Source organism: Sprattus sprattus (assembly GCF_963457725.1).
Source record: "Sprattus sprattus genome assembly, chromosome: 15".
In the NCBI taxonomy this organism is placed as follows: Eukaryota; Metazoa; Chordata; class Actinopteri; order Clupeiformes; family Clupeidae; genus Sprattus; species Sprattus sprattus.
Genome location: NC_137913.1, coordinates 6,248,289 through 6,268,288, shown reverse-complemented (window position 1 = coordinate 6,268,288; position 20,000 = coordinate 6,248,289). Strand labels below are relative to the sequence as shown.

At 48.4% G+C, this 20,000-nt stretch overlaps 1 protein-coding gene across 1 annotated transcript in view; it reads right to left on the bottom strand.

The window, feature by feature from the left end:
- Positions 1-20,000, bottom strand: part of whrnb (whirlin b) — a gene marked incomplete at both ends in the record, with an annotated part of 72,030 nt that overhangs the window by 29,937 nt on the left and 22,093 nt on the right. Inside the window, 4 exon segments of the mRNA XM_080852518.1 lie at positions 3,061-3,097; positions 4,345-4,559; positions 15,806-15,931; positions 18,710-18,910. Coding sequence (XP_080708644.1) covers positions 3,061-3,097; positions 4,345-4,559; positions 15,806-15,931; positions 18,710-18,910 — 579 coding nt within the window.

Sequence of the window (20,000 nt, the reverse complement as noted above, 5' to 3'; positions counted from 1 at the left end):
CCAGATTCTCTCAAACTCCATCAGATTAGATGGGCAGCGTCTGTGAAGTGCCATTGTGCCAGGTGTCCATTTCAAATTAAATCTACAAAACAGTACGTTCTGAATACTTAATATATTTGCAGCAAGTCCAGAATTCTTAACCTGATTCCTGACTTTCATTGTTAGCTTGATGTTCACTTCAAAAGCATACATTAAAAATACACTTCCATGCATACACACCCGCAGTCACACAGTCACACAGACACACAGACACACACACACACACAGAGACACACACACACACACACACACACACACACACACACACACACACACACACACACACACACACACACACACACACACACATTGATACATACACAAATACATACAATTCAATGAGTCTACAAATATTTAGGTATGACGGAAATTTCCTTGGAAACTGTACTGTGCAGCAACCAAATGACTGTTGATGTTTGCTTAAAAAACAGGGAGATCACAGCCTAACAGTTTAGATGCCTAAAATGAAGGCTGGTTCCTGGATAAAAATAGATCAGAAGTGTGATGGAAGTCAGAAAAAAAACATGGATACAACCTTGTCGCTACTATGACATCAGAGTGTTCTAAAACATGCCATGCGGTCTCAAACATGACCTTACATTTCCACAGCAGTCGCTCTTTCCCTTCCCGCAACCAACTCTCATGCACTACAGCCCTGCCACACTCTGCACCCAGGGAGGTTAGATACTCAAACTGGGTCACGTTGACTATGAATCATCCAACATTGAGGGGACAGAGAGGGAAAAACAGAGTAGGGAAGAAAAAAAAAATATGTGCACTCTATCTATGTTAATGGCCATGAAATGTTCAAATTGGTATTTAGAGGCTGCAGCTCAACCCCCCTGGGGGCTTCATTGGGTTGGTATTCACAGGTAGGAACACAGCTACGATAATTGCTGGCTCTGGGGGAACCAAAACAGTGTGAGGGCATTTGTGAATACTGGCATGGGTGTCCATTTTGCCTGGCGAAGAGAAAAAAAGAGGAAAAGTGGCATAGCACAATTTTAGGGTGTGAGGAGAGGTGGAGCTCTGTGAGAGGAGAGGAGAGGAGAGGTGGAGCTCTGTGAGAGGGGTGCAGAGGAGAGGTGGAGCTCTATGAGAGGGGTGAGGAGAGGGAGAGGTGGAGCTCTATGAGAGGGGTGAGGAGAGGGAGAGGTGGAGCTCTGTGAGAGGGGGTGCAGAGGGGGAGAGGTGGAGCTCTGTGAGAGGGGTGAGAGGAGAGGAGAGGTGGAGCTCTGTGAGAGGGGTGCAGAGGGGGAGAGGTGGAGCTCTGTGAGAGGGGTGTGAGGAGAGGTGGAGCTCTGTGAGAGGGGTGCAGAGGAGAGGTGGAGCTCTATGAGAGGGGTGAGGAGAGGGAGAGGTGGAGCTCTGTGAGAGGGGTGAGGAGAGGTGGAGCTCTGTGAGAGGGGTGAGAGGAGAGGAGAGGTGGAGCTCTGTGAGAGGGGTGAGGAGAGGAGGACTTCTGTGAGAGGGGTGAGGAGAGGTGGAGCTCTGTGAGAGGGGTGAGAGGAGAGGAGAGGAGAGGTGGAGCTCTGTGAGAGGGGTGTGAGGAGAGGTGGAGCTCTGTAAGAGGCGTGCAGAGAGGTGGAGCTCTGTGAGAGGGGTGAGAGGAGAGGTGGAGCTCTGTGAGAGGGGTGAGAGGAGAGGTGGAGCTCTGTGAGAGGGGTGAGAGGAGAGGGAGAGGTGGAGCTCTATGAGAGGGGTGTGAGGAGAGGTGGAGCTCTGTGAGAGGGGTGTGAGGAGAGGGAGAACCAGGAAGCCTGCAGGGACGGTTTGCCCTCTAGCCACATCTCCAGCCCTCTTCTCTGGGTAGAGATGGGGGCCGTGAGAGGAAGACACTGCTCCACCAGTAGAGCCCCTGGCATCCCTTGAAGCAGTGGAACTTAATGAATTATTGACTGGAAAAGTAAATGGATTTGCTGTTTTTTTTCATACCATGGGTTAATCCATTTCTCGCGTAATATTTCACCCCCAAAAACCTTGGCCTAGAACACACAAGACTTAATAACCTGAGAATCTATTAACCGTCCTCCAAATATGTGGCAGCAGCTCGTCCCTATCTCCCACTGCCAGAGAGCTGAACTGTGCTGCAGGTAAACAGAAAAAGGCCCTTCCTTAGTCTCTTTTGCACGTCATAAAATACTGCGCTGAGACCCGGAGGCCATAAAATAAGATTATTTACTGCCGAGATCTCACAGGCTGCAATAATCTAACCCTGCAGAAAAGATCAGAGCCTGTCTGGGTCCAACTTTTAACCAGATATCATTCCCAAAGACAGGGTCAGAACCATCCCATCGCACTCCACACACAAAGGCAGCACATACCATCACCTCTACATTTACATTCCTTTGAATTAGTGACTTATAGGAAAGGTTATACTTTCTACCTATTCCCCTGGGAGTTCAACTCAAGCCCTGGTGTCATTAGCACCGTTTAGAGTCAGAGTTAGAGTGACACAAACTATCCCTAACTATCTCCCTTCACTCACACAAACACACACACACACACACACACACACACACACACAACCACACACACACACACACACACACACACACACTATGTACTTGTACATCAATTCTGACCATCACAGAAGGACAAACATTTATGCAGCTGATCGCCCTAATGACGGACAGGCATCATATCTCCATTAGCCAGCCTCCCATGCAACACAACACAATAAACAGTTAATAGAGAGAGAGAGAGAGAGAGAGAGAGAGAGAGAGAGTGGAGAGAAAGAAAGAGAGAGAGAGAGAGAGTGGAGAGAAAGAAAGAGAGAGAGAGCGAGAGAGATGCTGGAGAAAAACTGCTTACGCCATGACTAATAAGGGCAATAGAATGGACAATGTACAAACTGCTGAAGCCATTCTTTTTCACATTCCCGCTGCACTGAATAGCTAGTGCAGAGCTGACGTGGTGTTGCATAAGTGTGTGAGCAGGTCAGTTAATCGCGGGGGAAACAATGTCACGTTTGAAGCCAAACAAGGCAAACAAGGCATCTGAGGTCAGGGCGAGACTTACCTTTCCTGGGGTCAACCCTCCACTGTCCACCGGGCCCCTACAGAGGATGGGGGAGAGAGATGGTGTGGGGTGGGGTGGGGTGGGGCGGGGTGGGGTGGGGGAGAAAAGAGAAGTTAGAGAGACAGGTGGGGGAAGAGGGGACGAAATGGAGAGTGAAGGGGAGACAAGAGAGAAACGAGAGAGAGATGAAGGAGTAAACAAAATCAAAGGACAGAGAAAACAAAGGAAGAAAGGGATAGAGAGAGAGATGAGTGAAAGGAGAGTGAGATGACAGCAGGAAGAGAACGAGAGGAGAGGGAGATGGAAAGAAAGAATAAGTATGAGAGACAGAGTCTTTGGCTCAGCACCGATTCTGCAGTTCCATTTTCTAGCCGTCACCCTTAATTTATGGCCATACGCTACACATCCAGCAACCAACCCTTATGACCAACACACACACAAACACACACACACACACACACACACACACACACACACACACACATACACACATACAGAAGGAAAGAAAAGAGTATAAACTCAGGGTAGAAAATCCTGTGTCACAAAGCACTCTAAGGCAATCTGAACCTAATGGAGTGTGGAACTGCACGAGAGGCCGTGCCACATCTCGTGTGGCGGTTGTATAGCCCACCCAGTGTTCTCAATCAGACTGCTCCCATTAGGGGCAGGAGTGGCGGAGCGCCCTACTATGCCAGTGAGAGAGCTGTCAAAGTCCAGTGTCTTTATGCCCTCACGGGCCTGCCTGGACGCTCGCCGGTGGCATTAAAGCACTCATCCAATGAGCTGGGGAACGGCACAGGAACAAGTCTGTCAAGCTGTCTGATTGGTTCAGCCAGGAGGAGTTCTTTTTTGGAGAGGAAGTACCAAAAGACCAACTGAACAAAAGGCAAGACTTTTAGAAGGTGCGTCAGACTAGGTACCATTCATTTTGAATTCAAGAGTTCACGCTCGGACTCAGAGGCGTCCATTTGCAGGACAGAAGAGGTGAACGTGAGCACGGGCTCTTCACAAACACACACACACACACACACACACACAAACACACACACACACACACACACACACACACTCACACCCATACTACACCCCCCCCCCACACACACACACACACGCATGTAACTTTTCAACCAACATACTGTATGTTCACACACATATGTACACACACATATATACACACAAGTGCATTTATTACTCTTCAATTGAGGGTTCCATGTAGAACATGTAAGTGCTCTTCTAATGACACATATTGGTGTATATCTCACGTCATTGTGCGGAGGCGCTTACCCAGGCATGCTGAGGCCGAAGCCGGCCGAGGTCTCTGCGATCTGGCCGCTGGGGATCCAGCGCGTCTCGTCCACGATGGTGCGGGCGTGGGGCAGGCGGCCCACCTCCCTGGCACACACCTGAAGCAGCTGGGCGGTGCGCAGGATGAGCACGGCCTCGTCGTGAGGGATGGTGTGGAAACAACGGCCGTTCACCTCCAGGACCTGATCCCCCACCTGAAACATGGGAGAGAGAGAGAGAGAGAGAGAGAGAGAGAGAGGCGGAGAGGTAGAGAGAGTGTGAGAGAGAGAGAGAGAGGCGGAGAGGTAGAGAGAGTGAGAGAGAGAGAGAGAGAGGCGGAGAGGTAGAGAGAGTGAGAGAGAGAGAGAGGCGGAGAGGTAGAGAGAGTGAGAGAGAGAGAGAGGCGGAGAGGTAGAGAGAGTGAGAGAGAGAGAGAGAGAGGCGGAGAGGTAGAGAGAGTGAGAGAGAGAGAGAGAGAGGCGGAGAGGTAGAGAGAGTGAGAGAGAGAGAGAGGCGGAGAGGTAGAGAGAGTGAGAGAGAGAGAGAGGCGGAGAGGTAGAGAGAGTGAGAGAGAGAGAGAGAGGCGGAGAGGTAGAGAGAGTGAGAGAGAGAGAGAGAGGCGGAGAGATAGAGAGAGTGAGAGAGAGAGAGAGGCGGAAAGGTAGAGAGAGTGAGAGAGAGAAAGAGGCGGAGAGATAGAGAAAGTGAGAGAGAGAGAGATGAGATAAGAGGTAGAGAGAGTGAGAGAGAGAAATGAGGGGTAGAGAGAGTGTGAGAGAGAGAGAGAGAGAGAGCGAGTGAGAGAGAGAGAGACGAGAAGAGAAGATAGGAAGGGAGAAAGAGAATGTGAGAAGCCAGTTAACACACACACACACACACACACACACACACACACACACACACACACACACACATACTAAACAAATCAAGAGAAGTCAAAAGTACAATCCAAATGATCCATATCTTATTCTGTGATCATGCACCATGTTGTGTGTACAGTCATAACTCCGACTGCGCTGCGACCAGCGGAAAGGTCTCCAGCCGTCAGCCTTGACAGATGAAGCCTCTCTGTCTGGAGCCTGCGGGCAGACGCAGACGCAGCTCCGCTCCATCGACACTGAACTGACAAAGCACCAACAAATGGGCTTATTCTTGTCAGGACCTCGAACAAAGGAGCGCAATCCCCACCCTAATTAAGCCAAATCTGCTGAAAGGTGATTATCAATGACGCGCCGCGAATCGATGCGGTGAACATAATTCATACAACAGGCTCCACTCTGCTGCAGACGTTCGCAGAGGGCTCGAATGAATCAATGGTGATAACGCTGTTGTTTTACGCAGTTATGCCACTGTGAAAGGCCATTGCCGTGTCATGGTAATCACCATCATTCAAAGTCCATGCATTAGTGCTCAATTAAAACTTCATGGAAAAAAGGAGGAAAGTGAAATTAGCCGGTGGTTTATGTTCAATCCCTGCTGCCTCGTGCAGATTGAGATTAGCAGTCTTCTACCTCGGTGCCACGCTCAAAGGAACGCTGTACGCTTTCATCCTCCGCACTGACTGATCCAACTCCACGTTCGACTAACGCTAGCGGCATGGTTGCTGGCATGACAACCGTGCCGTTGCCGGGAAAAGGCTCTGCCGGGAAAGCTGCCGCCGTCGTCGTCGTCAAAAGTGACTCATCTTGATTGGCTGCCGTCGTCAAAAGTGACTCATCCTGATTGCCAGAACTCATGAATGAAAGAACAAAGGGCCAGTGAGGCAAGGTGGTAAAAGACATCATAACGATAATAAGTCCTCAAGAGAGCCGTGATGTCTTAAAGGCGTCAGAGACAGCGTGCCCGTCTCCGTACATTTCCTCGTTCTGTTCTTTTTCCAGAGGAGACGAGTGCATTAGACAGAATGGAGGTAAATTAGATATCGACTTTGCTGTGTTCTTCCTCGGGAGTGCTAATGTAGTTTACGCACTGGCATCAGCAGCCCTGGCACCTCCATAACTCACCACTGTACAGTACAGAGGCCTATGGGGAGCATGAGTTATACCCTACACAGGCCTATGGGGAGCATGAGTTATACCCTACACAGGCCTATGGGGAGCATGAGTTATACCCTACACAGGCCTATGGGGAGCATGAGTTATACCCTACACAGGCCTCAAGGACCAACAACCCCCCCCAATCACCACCCTTCTCTGTCTTACCCTCACTTTCACACACATAGAGAGAGAGAGACATGTGAGAGAGAGAGAGGGAGAGAGAGAGAGAATCAGACATGTGCACATTCAGACACAGTGAGAGAGAGAGAGAGAGAGAGACGTGTACATACAGACAGAGAGAAAGAGAGAAAGGGAGAGAGAGAGACACTCGTGTACATAAAGACAGGGAGAGAGAGAGAGTGAGAAACATGTGCACATACAGAGAGAGAGAGAGAGAGAGAGAGAGAGAGAGAGAGAGAGAGAGAGACACACACACACACACACACGTGTACATACAAACAGGGGCTCATTTCTCAGTCCTAGCTGCTCTCTCATTCTCCTCTTAAGTATTCCTTCCTTGGCCTGGCTACTGTATCTCTCCTGCAGCTCTCTTTCTCTTTGTGTCCTTCTGTCTCTCTCTGCCGCCCCGTGTGTGCTCGGAGGTTTTTAGACAGGACCCAAGTCTGTTTTCTCTATTTATCTGTTTGTCCTTCGAGCGATCCCAGTCTTTCATTAAAAGAGCAGCGGGCGTACGAGTGCGGGATCCGAGGTACGAGCGCTTCTCAACCTCAATGCCAGTGTGTTTCACGCTTTTATAGTATCCTGGATACTGTCACAGAGTACTACCTTGAGTCACCAAACTATAGCAGCAATGTCCATTTGTTCCCCCTCTTTTGCCACATTGTCTTCTCAAACGTCAGAGACCCTATGCAGGTATAGGATCTTTCTTGCTATTTAGCAAGGGTAAGCAGACATGCTAATGAGATTGAAATGGTCTTAAATTTCTGCTGGTGATTTAGTGGTAACGATGGGTCCCTGAGAGAGAACAGGTGCAGAGATCCATATGTCGTGTTCCCAGGCCCTACGAACAGACAGAGAGAAAGGAAGAATAGATTTTGGGAAGTAAAAGAAAGAGAGGGAGAGAATGAGGGAGAGATAGACGGAGAGAAAAAGAGAGAGAGAGAGAGAAAGAGACAGACAGAGAGAGAGAGATGCAGTGACTACGGGAGAGAGCGTAGGTGGAAGAGAGGAGAAAGAGGAGGCTAATTTTAGAGACCGGAAACACTCAGCTGGCTTTTGATGGTCTCCAGGTGGCCAGTGATGAGGGGGAAGGGGGGGGGGGGGGCAAGTGCAGCCCCTGGGACAGCGGCACATCTCCGGCCCCCCTGCATCCCTGCATACGCACACACACACACACACACACACACACACACACACCCTGCATACGCCCGCCTGAGCACTCGGAGACGAGGTCCAGCCACGGCAGATTAGCGGTGACAGAAGAGCGCGACAGAAGAACGTGTCTGCCACCGCCGCCACTGCCACCGCCACCACCGCCACCACCGCCACCACCGCCGCCTCGGCTCATCCCAGGGAAAGGGGAGGAGGAGGGGGTGGGTGGAGGATGGGGATGAGGGGGGGAAGCAGTCATTAAACCCTGAGTCAGGACATGGAGATGGGGACGGCGGCGAGGCCATCCGTCACCTTAGCTCAGCCCCGACTCTGGACCATTACACCTGGATTTCTAATTTAGCACAGCCTTCATTAAAGCAGGAGCTGGAGTCATCGCCCTCGCCAGATAGAAAGGGAGAGAGAGAGAGAGAGAGAGAGAGGGAGAGAGAGAAGAGAGAGAGGGAGAGGGAGAGAGAGAGAGAGAGAGACGGAGGGAGAGGGAGAGAGGGAGAGAGGGAGAGAGGGAGAGGGAGAGAGAGGGAGAGAGAGAGAGGGAGAGAGAGATAGAGAGAGGGAGAGGGAGAGAGAGAGAGGGAGAGAGGGAGAGAGGGAGAGAGAGAGATGGAATGAGAGATTGGAGTTTTTAAGACAGACGAAAAGAGAGAGTTAGAGAGAGAGAGAGATTAAAAGAGAAAAACAGGGTGAGGGAGATGGCGCTGGAGAGAGAAATAGATTGAAGGAGAAAGACGGGGTTAGAGAGATGGCGCTGGGGAGAGTTGATAAGACGCAGGGAATAGGAAACAAATTGACTTTGGGAAGCATTGTCTCCTTCTCATTCCCAGAGGTTAACAGTAGCTATTAAAATATATGTACAAGGACATTCCCAGTGGAGCCTCAATACAGAAATAAATCTATGTGAAACACTTGATGATAGGATCCTTTCCAGCAAACATTTCAATCTTTTTGATGACTATTCACTGTTCACTGTTCATCTGGTGACTATTCACTGTTCACTTGCTGTTCATTTGGTGACTATTCACTGTTAACTCGCTGTTCTTTTGAGTTCATGTCTTAATTCTTTGCCACGTTCCTTTTTATGTTATTCACATTTTCTACAAAATGCATTTTCTGAATAGTAGAGGACTGGGCAAAGGGGGAGGGGGGGGGCTCAGGGAGTGCTGATTTGATGATATTCTAAGAATATTAAAATCAACTTTCGATGTTTAGTTCTCTCGCGCTGGAGAACAGCCGAGTCGACACAAAGTGAACTAATGTTCTGCAAGCCTGAATGGCCACACTTTCGAGAGCTGCAATCACTGAAAACATGTTTTTGGTTTGACAGGCACGCAACTCCACCTCACCTTCCCTTCGAGGAGCACTCTTCCTCTCCATGGACCATTCCCTCTCTCCTCCCTTCACCTCCCTTCACCCCTCTTCTCCTCCCTCTCACCTCCCTTCACCCCTCTCACCTCCCTTCACCCCTCTCACCCCCCTTCACCCCTCTCACCTCCCTTCACCCCTCTCACCTCCCTTCACCCCTCTCACCTCCCTTCACCCCTCTCACCTCCCTTCACCTCCTCTTCACCCCTCTCACCTCCCTTCACCCCTCTCACCTCCCTTCACCTCCCACCACCTCCCTTCACCCCTCTCACCTCCCTTCACCTCCCTTCACCCCTCTCACCTCCCACCACCTCCTCTCACCTCCCTTCACCTCCCACCACCTCCTCTCACCTCCCACCACCCCCTCTCACCCCCCCTCACCTCCCTTCACCCCTCTCACCCCCTCACCTCCCACCACCTCCTCTCACCTCCCTTCACCTCCCACCACCTCCTCTCACCTCCCACCACCTCCTCTCACCTCCTCTCACCCCTCTCACCCCCCTCACCTCCCTTCACCTCCCTTCACCCCTCTCACCTCCCACCACCTCCTCTCACCTCCCTTCACCTCCCACCACCTCCTCTCACCTCCCTTCACCCCTCTCACCTCCCACCACCTCCTCTCACCCCTCTCATCCCTCTCACCTCCTCTCACCCCTCTCATCCCTCTCACCTCCTCTTCACCCCTCTCACCCCCCTCACCTCCCCTCACCTCCCTTCACCTCCCACCACCTCCTCTCACCCCTCTCATCCCTCTTCTTCTCTTTTGCCCTCCATTTACTTCACTTTCTCTCAGGTCACTTGTGTAAGCTGTAAGTCCCCTTAAATACTGTTGTCTGACTATGTCTTTTCTGTTGTGTTTTGGGGAAACATTAATGTTGAATGGGGGGGGGGGGGGGGGGGGTTGCTTTTCATGGCAGCCTCTGGGACAGACTGGCGGTAAATTGAGTAGTTAACGAGATTGCACAGTTTAAGCTAATGAAGTATGTCATTTGACTGGGCCTTATTACTTGAATGGCGCGATGGGGCGCTCCATTCAAATTGACCCCGGCCATGTGGTTCTTAAACAATGAGGGTGTGTGTGTGTGTGTGTGTGTGTGCATGTGTGTGTTTTGAGTGTGTGTGTGTGTATGTGTGCATGCGTGCGTGCCTGTGAGTGTGCATGATTAACCGAGATGAGGTCTGCGTGCCACTCTGCAGCGCTGCCCCTACTCTCTGTGGGCAATGTGTGTGTGTGTGTGTGTGCTTGTGTGTGTGTGTGTGTGTGTGTGCTTGTGTGTGTGTGTGTGTGTGTGTGTGTGTGTGTGTGTGTGTGTGTGTGTGTATTTGTGTGTGTGTGTGTGTGTGTGTGTGTGCGTGCGTGTGTGTGTGTGTGTTTGTGTTTGTGTTTGTGTGTGTGTTTGTGTGTGTGTGTGTTTGCGCATGTGTGTTTGTGTGTGTGTGTGTGTGTGTGTGTGTGTGTCTGTGTGTGTGTGTGTGTGTGTGTTTGTGCAGTGCTGCCCCTACTCTCTGTGGCGATGTGTCAGCCAGACGAGGCCCCAGCTGTTGAGTCATCTTGGCCAGGTTTAGAGAGAGACAATCCAGGCTATCAAAGGCCCTAAAGCCAGCCAGCCAGCACAACAAAGCCACTCCAGTTGGGATGAAAGACTAACACACTCCTCGAGGGGAATTAGAGAAGGGAAAGAACCACCACAATCAACAACATCAACAGCAGTAACGATGATGACATGACAAAATCTCCCCGAAAAAGAACTCAGTCCCAACTGAAAATTCTGCCATCCGCCTTCAACATTGTTTTTAAACTCAAACACCTGCTCTTGCAAGCAAGGATTTACGTTCCCAGATTGACAAAGTGAGGTTTGCTAATGTTGCATTTCAAAGTCAACAGAAATAAAGCACTGCTCTTCTGAATTTAATTGAGCTTAGTTTAACCCCTGGTCACTCCAGTGGAGGTTAACAACTGACCCTCTAAACTCTCTGCCGAGGTCAAGAGGAGAGAACACGCGCAGGTTTGCAGCTGAGGAGCGGCCTCTGAACACTAAACTCTCAACTCTCTGCCAAGGTCAAGGGTCAAGAGGAGAGAACACGCGCAGGTCTGCAGCTGAGGAGCGGCCTCTGAACACTAAACTCTTAACTCTCTGCCAAGGTCAAGGGTCAAGAGGAGAGAACACGTGCAGGTCTGCAGCTGAGGAGCGGCCTCTGAACACTAAACTCTTAACTCTCTGCCAAGGTCAAGGGTCAAGAGGAGAGAACACGCGCAGGTCTGCAGCTGAGGAGTGGCTGTCAACACCAATAGGGAGCAGGTGAAAAATGCAGCTCTCCTCCTCTCAGTCAAAGAGCGCTGGTAACTCAAGAAAAAACTGACTACCCAGGACAAAACTGGCAACCCAGGACAAAACTGGCAACCCAGGACAAAACTGGCAACCCAAGACCAAACTGGTAACCAAGGACAAGTAGACTATCCGTTCTGCGTTCTTAATCGTACATCTACAAACTAAGGGCCTGATTTACTAATATGCGAGCGCTTCTTAATCTGCGTTCGCAAATTAACGCACGGTGTTTTTGCGCATTTTACTTGGTATTTATCAAACCAGATCGCGCTGGGCAATCTGTGTTTACTCCGCCCTATATAGGGCCTGATTTACTAACATTGCGACCGCTGCTTAAACTGCGTTCGCACATTAACGCACGGTGTTTTTCCGCATTTTCCGTGGTATTTATTTAGGAAGAGAAAATGAAGCTTCAGCAAGTGGAGATAGATATATTGGTTCACGTTCGCTCAATCACTGAACCTGATTCAATGTGTGCGCTGCTATAATGTTGTTCTGCCCGCCATCACCTACAGCAAGATGTTTAAAAGAACACGATTATAAAGAATATGCTATTGGTGGCATTAATGCATAAACTGTCTATTATATCAATATAGATGTATACATGGCGAGATTAATAATTTCTACAAGGGACATGGGTTCACTACAATATATATGGACGTGGGTGCAATCAATGGTTCATATTATGTTCGGAAAGTTTGCGATTTCAAAAAAAGTCCTGTTTGATGTCTATAATTTCGGCTGTGGCAGTGGGGAAATGTATTGACCAGTGCGCCATAGCAATGCTTCGAGTACCTGTGTGAATATTTGTGAAGGCTGAGATATATCAACTGCTAATACTATAACTGTTTGAAATGATCCGGTGCCAATATTTGCAATGTTTACCAACTGATTGAATGGAATGTGATCTCCGGTTGGAGGGTTAGATGTCATCTCTGATCTGGTTCAGTAATTTAAGTATTGCGTGGCTGGTTAACCTGTACCGTCTAATGATTTGTGGTTCATTTAACTGAAAATGTGTTATGCGAGTTGAAAAAAATATTTCTGTGCGCTGTCTCTGTCTTCTTTCTTCGCCTTTCTCTTATCACTGCTGCCATATCAACGTTTTCAGACTCAATGAAATTGCGCCTGGTTAAGACGTGCTTTTATGAGGCGGAGAATTAGCCTGCAAATTGGAGACGTGCGCTCCACAGGCAGTTTAGTAAATACCACGCATGACATCATTAGACGCACTTACCTTGTCTCCACCCATGTAAATTGCGCCTCACGCCTACGTTACCACCCACCTCCAAGTTACCTCCCCTGTTCACACCCACAGGCGTTAATATGCGCTGCGGCCCATTAGTAAATACCGTTTTATGTTTACGACCGCTATTTTACGCCAGAAATGGGCGCAATCCTGTTAGTAAATCAGGCCCTAAGAGAGTTACATTGCAGGACCCTTACTTTCAGATTTGTACAATGAATTGTTAATGTTTGCAATCTCTGTGAGTCACTGAGTGTACCCATTCAAGCATTAAAGAAACTGAGATGAGCAGGAGAAAAAGAAGAAGAAGTAGAAAGAGAAATGACAGAGAAGAGGGGAGAGGAGGATAGAGGACAGGAGAGCTAGAGTGAAAGGGATTGTGAAGATAAAAGTACTGTTTTCCAATGAGAGCCACAATGGCCCCCCCCTACCTTCACCTGATACGACCCAATCACTCAGAGCGACTACAGCAGCAGAGGAGTAGAACTGTTTGCAAACAATAACCCAGCAAAACACAGTTACTCTCCAAGAGACATGAACGTGCCAGCCAACTCTATTACCTCCTCTCATCCAGAACACGGGGAGCATGGACACATTTGTGCTCGGGAGAAGCACAGGCCTGTGTTCCCCTTCCAGCGTCTGCCCTCAGTCCGACCTCTAGTTTTACAAAAGCACTTATTTTTCTTGCACTTTCCTCACCAGCAACCCTTTCCTCCTGGACACCGACACAGCGACACTGTCTCACAATCATTGCACTCTATACCCATTCGTGTAACTGTAAACACATTTTTCCTCCCTATGTATATGTGATTTATGATGTGTATAAGTGTATATGTGTATAAACTACTGAATGACCTAAATTTCCCTGTGGATTAATAAAGTATCCATCTATCTATCTATCTATCTATCTATCTATCTATCTATCTATCTATCTATCTATCTATCTATCTATCTATCTATCTATCTGTCTATCTATCTAATTCAATCCATTACATTTTATTCTTGTTGCACTGTTATTAGCTAGTAAAGCCACAAAGACACCACACAGGAGCAGTAGCTCAAGTCACCCAGCAGGGGAGACGAGCTTCCACAGCATCTTTCATCCTCCTGTCAGGGAGCTGTTACCGAGGTGTGTGTGTGTGTGTGTGTGTGTGTGTGTGTGTGTGTGTGTGTGTGTGTGTGTTTGTGTGTGTGTGTGTTTGTGTGTGTTCCACAGCATCTTTCATCCTCCTGTCAGGGAGCTGTTACCAAGGTGTCAGGCACTCATTCAATCTCACACAGACTATATTTGGATTTACTGAGAGCTTGTTTTCACATCTTTTCTCTGGCAAGGGGTGTGGCTGGAGCTAAGGCAAAGGGGCCTGACAGAATGGATTTGGTCGGCCATGTTTTACCCCAAGACTTGCACTGTCCAAAGACTTGCACTCACCTTGCACTGTCCAGTTGAGACCCTATTCAGGTGTGGGTTGGACAGACATATGTAGCAGTGTAGCTGATGGATGGATGAGTGAATAAATGAGAGTGAGTGAGTGAGTGAGTGAGTGTGTAAGTGAGTAAGTGAGTGAGTGAGTGAGTGAGTGAGTGAGTGAGTGAGTGAGTTAGTCTGTGAGTGAGTGTGTAAGTGAGTAAGTGAGTGAGTGAGTGAGTGAGTGAGAAAGTGAGTGAGTGAGTGAGAAAGTGAGTGAGTGAGTGAGTGAGTGAGTGAGTGGGTGAGTGAGTGAGTGAGTGAGTGAGTAAGTGAGTGAGTGAGTGAGTGGGTGAGTGAGAAAGTGAGTGAGTGAGTGAGTGAGTGGGTGAGTGAGTGAGTGAGTGAGTGAGTGGGTGAGTGAGAAAGTGAGTGAGTGAGTGAGTGAGTGAGTGAGTGAGAAAGTGAGTGGGTGAGTGAGTGAGTGAGTGAGTGAGTGGGTGAGTGAGAAAGTGAGTGAGTGAGTGAGTGAGTGAGTGAGTGAGTGAGTGAGTGAGTGGGTGAGTGAGTGAGTGAGTGAGTGAGTGAGTGAGTGAGTGGGTGAGTGAGAAAGTGAGTGAGTGAGTGAGTGAGTGGGTGAGTGAGTGAGTGAGTGAGTGAGTGGGTGAGTGAGAAAGTGAGTGAGTGAGTGAGTGAGTGAGTGAGTGAGAAAGTGAGTGGGTGAGTGAGTGAGTGAGTGAGTGAGTGGGTGAGTGAGAAAGTGAGTGAGTGAGTGAGTGAGTGAGTGAGTGAGTGAGTGAGTGGGTGAGTGAGTGAGTGAGTGAGTGAGTGAGTGAGTGAGTGTGTGAGTGAGTGAGTGAGTGAGTGAGTGAGTGAGTGAGTGAGTGAGTGAGTGAGTAAGTGAGTGAGTGAGTAAGTGACTGCGTGATAGATTGTGAATTGTAGTGAGTTAGGGTGAGTGAGTGAGTGAGTGAGTGAGTGAGTGAGTGACCGTGATAGATTGTGAATTGTATGTGTGAGTGGGATGAGTGAATGAGTAAGCGAGTGAGTTATCGGGTGAGTGAGTGAGAAAGCAACTGATTAAGTGATTGAGTAATCGGATGAATGAATCAATGAATGAGTAAGTGACTGAATTAGAGAGGGAGTAAGTTAGTGAAAAGTACCATGAAAAGAAAGACATGTCAGACACACAAAGATGACACGAAGAAAGAAAAGGAAGAAGGTGACGGACCGACATGCCAGAGACACAAAGAGGACACAAGAAAGAAAAGAAAGAAGGTGAGAGACATACTGTACATGCCAGAGACACGACGATGACACAAAGAGAAAGAAAGAAAGAAGACGTGACAGACGTGATTATCAAATGGCTCAGGTTGGGATCAATGGAATAATCAATCCGACACTTTAATGGCATTGCGCAATAGAAACAGCAATTCAGGACATCTTTATTGGAGATTCTCTATCAAATGCACTGCACTTGCCAATCAAGTTCACGAAGGACCCCTAAACTGGTTCCAGTACTGTTGCTCTCCTCGTGCACCCCATTGTTGATGCAACCCAACCAAAAAGATAAAGCCCTGGTTGTTAGACCAATCAAATGTGGTTTGTGCTAACGACCACCAGAGATCCGTCACCAACCATGGTGTGGGTTGGGGGCACGTTGGGGACATGGTTGAGGCCTTACCTCGAGGCCAGCAGGGTTGGGGACACGTTGGGGACAGGGTTAAGGCCTTACCTTGAGGCCAGCGTACTCTGCGGCGGAGCCCCTGTCCACCCCTGTGATGTAGATGCCCAGGCCATACTCGGCACCGCCACGGATCATCAGGCCCAGCGGCCGCCCGTCCTCCATGTTCACAGTTACCTGAGCAGAGGAGGAGAGACACACTAGTCCGGTGCAAACCTGCTTGGTTTTGTGAGATTTTAAACTTTCTGTAAATATTGAGTGTCTTCACCATTATCAGACCTATTTAGAAAGGGGTTGAATATTTATCATCATCAGGTTTTCTATTCACGTTTTAGAAAATAATGCATACAGGAAAATAATCAGAGCATGGAGACACACAGACACAAACCTGCACACACACTCTTCTGTCTATCTCTTTCTCTCCCTCAAACACACACACACACACACACACACACACACACACACACACACACACACACACACACACACACACAAATATCGATCTCTCATTTTTCCTATTTTCCCGTAAGAGTGTTTCATTAGTTAATTATGTCTTGCTGTAACCTACAAGCATTGCACCTTTTGAGGCTAAATGGATCTAAGAATAGCGCTACATAACGACTCGGGAGGGGCAATAGACACGTTTTATGTCACCAGCTGGCTAATTGTCCCCTAATGTCATAAATAGAGTACCAACTGACACGATCAAAAACATATAAATCTTTTTATTTGGATGCCTGGTGCCTCCGTAAGATAAATGATTGGACATATTACCGGTCTAGACATCAAATCTATCACTCTGACACAGAAGGCGTCCAGAGGGGTGCAGAGCCAAAGGGACAGAAAAAAAAGAAAAAGAGAATCAGTGGGAGACAAAGAGATGAGAAAGATAAGAGAGATGATATATAAAGAGATGAGAGAGAGAGTAGAGGGAGAGATAGAGAGAAGAGGGAGAGAGAGATGAGAGAGAGAGAGAGTAGAGGGAGAGATAGAGAGAAGAGGGAGAGAGAGAGAGAGAGAGAAAGAGAGAAAGTGCATGTAAGTGTGATTTATCTCTCTGATGGAATAAAACCACCCGTCCTGCCTGTGGGTTTTCATATTCACGACACTCTCACCCCACCCTCAGTCCAAACAACATACATCACTGTCGCTCTTTTAATAAGAAATCACCTCAGATCGGCCAAGCTCATCCAACACTTCTTCAAAATATATGTATCGATAATTCCACAAAATTATCTGTGGGCAGTTTTTGCTCATTAATTCCCCTCTCAGTGCTGTGTACACATTTTACTTTGGGAGAGGAGGCTAAAGTAGTTCTGGGGGCCAGCATGTCCCCTCTTCCAGCCCCTCCAACCCCCTCCAACCCCCTCCCTGCCCCTCCAACCCCCTCTGCCATCTGAATGTGCTGCCCTGGGCTGAATGGAGCTCCAGACGCTCAGAGCTTACACTGCATATTTCTGTAGTAAAGCGGGATGAAGGTGGGGGAGTGTGTGGGGGGTGGGGTGTGTGTGTGTGTGTGTGTGTTTGTGTGTGTTTGTGTGGGGTGTGTGTGTGTGTGTGTGTGTGTGTGTGTGTGTGTGTGTGTGTGTGTGTGTGTGTGTGTGTGTGTGTGTGTGTGTGTGTGTGAGTGTGAGTGTGTGTGTTGTGACTGGGAAAAGTGTGTGTGAGAGAAAGAGAGAGAAAGGACTATAGATAGGGAGAAAGAGAGAGAGAGAACTAGAGATAGAGATAAAGAGAGAGAGAGAGTAGAGAAAGAGACAGTAGAAAGGGAGAGAGAGAGAGGACTAGAGATAGAGAGAAAGAGAGAGAGAGAATGAGAGAGGGAGAGTAGAAAGGGAGAGAGAGAGAGAGTAGTGAAGGCTAAATGGGACCTTGAGGCATCTTGTTTTGGCCTCATGGTTGGGAATGATGCTGAGGGCTCATATTAACCCCCACGTGACCCTGCATTCAGAGGCCACAGAGAGGAGAACACGTGGGTCTGCTGGCACCTGAAAAAACACATCTAAAACTCCTAGTCACTACTGCGAGGGCTTTTTCTGAGGAGGCTTCACAACTTAGAAGATTGACTCTGTATCAGGAATATATATAAAAAAAACTCAGACTAAATACTCAATTTCCCACAATGACTGCCGCTGAGAATTAGAATTGTATTAGAATCTCATATGCCAATCCCCTGTACTGTGAAACATTTTTCATAGTTAGGCAGACTTCTCTCTCTATCTGGAATTCAGTGTGAAACAATGATTCTTTAGGGAGGATTGGTTGGAATACTGTGTATTCACAAAACACTCCAGAACATGCATCATGCCAGAACATTCATCATTCCAGAACATTCATCATTCCAGAACATGCATCATTCCAGAACTTTCATCATTCCAGAACATGTATCATTCCAGAACATGAATCATTCCAGAACATGCATCATTCTAGAACTTTCATTATTCCAGAACATGAATTATTCCAGAACATGCATCATTCCAGAACATCTATCATTCCAGAACTTTCATCATTCCAGAACATGCATCATTCCAGAACTTTCATCATTCCAGAACTTTCATCATTCCAGAACATGTATCATTCCAGAACATGCATCATTCCAGAACTTTAATCATTCCAGAACATGCATCATTCCAGAACTTTCATCATTCCAGAACTTTCATCATTCCAGAACATGTATCATTCCAGAACATGTATCATTCCAGAACTTTCATCACTCCTGAACATGTATCACTCGGTCAGTGATAAAAGAACAGACTGCACACAAAAGCTGATGCTACAAAGATGATGTATTCAACTGAAAAACATTCTCTCCCATCCTCAGTGTCCCCTGTTTGAGAGTCATGGAGCAGGCATACTGTACTTAAAGAAACCTACAATACAGTGGAGGCTTTTTTGAATCAGGTACGTACAAACAGTAGAAGCACAACCCCATCTTTTCACCTCTCCCCAACTCACCCTCTTGTCTGTGGGATGCTGGGGCAGTTGTGAGGGCCCCCTTCTCCCAGGGGCCCCAGGGGGCTCCTGGAACTCCCGTGGGGGGGAGACGCTGCGACCCTGGGGGTCCACCCACGTGTACACGTGATTGGTCACGTATCCCCCGGGGATGCGCCCCATTGAGCACACGGCCATGGCCAGCTTCTTACAACCCTTCAGAACCTGAGGAGAGAAAGAGGGAGAAAGAGAAGGTGAAGAAAGAAAAAGAACATATGAATATGCCCGATCTGTCTGTTTGATAACTAAAGGTTATATTAGCTGTGAGATATGTCATAAAACATGTGTGGCAGTAGTGGTAGTACAATTAAAACAACAGGTGGTATCAGTGGCAGTAAGTGTAAGTGATTGTTGAGAAGTTGTTATATAGAAGCAGCAGTAATACTTAATAATACTGTTGTAGGAGTGATTGTTGATGTAGCAGTAGTCAAAGTAGTAGGAGAAGGGAGAGGGGTGGAGGTATATGCAGTAATTCAGTTAGTAAAGAAGCAGTTCAAAAAAAAAAAAGTTCCGTCCACGTTCTTCTGAGAGAACCTGCCAAAAAGTGTGTTGAGCTCCTGCAGGGGTGGAGATGGAGGGCTGGAGGCCCTGCCCGTGTGTCCATGTGCCCGTGTGCTTGAGCACTATGCCCAGCAGCGGGGTGACCCATGGCCCTGCCCGTGTGCCCATGTGTCCGTGTGCCCGTGTGCCCGTGTGCTTGAGCACTATGCCCAGCAGCGGGGTGGACCAGGGCCAGGCTTTATTTTTTGGAAGAGTGGAGTCTGCAGCGAGGGTCACGGCAGCCACTAACAGGACCTCCTGTGGCCGCGGTTTCAGCACTTTGTACTGCTCCCCTCCTGTTGCTATGTAATCAGGAGTGGAGACATCAAACCCTCCCCACCTGTGGTTTGATGTCTCCACTCCTGATGACATAGCAACAGGAAGTGCACCTCCGACTGGGCCATGGCACACCTCAGTGGGTTAACACCAGACCAGCCTCCCTCAGCCGCCCCGACAACCCTCATGTGAACCAGGTGCTGCTCCCAGGTTTGGCTGTAAATTACCACATCATCAATATTGGCAGCTGGGTAGTCCCCAACCCCCCCAACAAAGTTGCTGTTTAGTCCCTGACCCCCCCAACAATGTTGCTGGGGCCCCCCTGCAAACCAAAAGGCATGTGAGAAAACTGGTCAATTTCAAATGGTGTCCCAAATGTAAACTGCATAACTGAGTCCTTAGTCATGGACACCCGCCAGTGACCCTTGCTAAGGTCAAG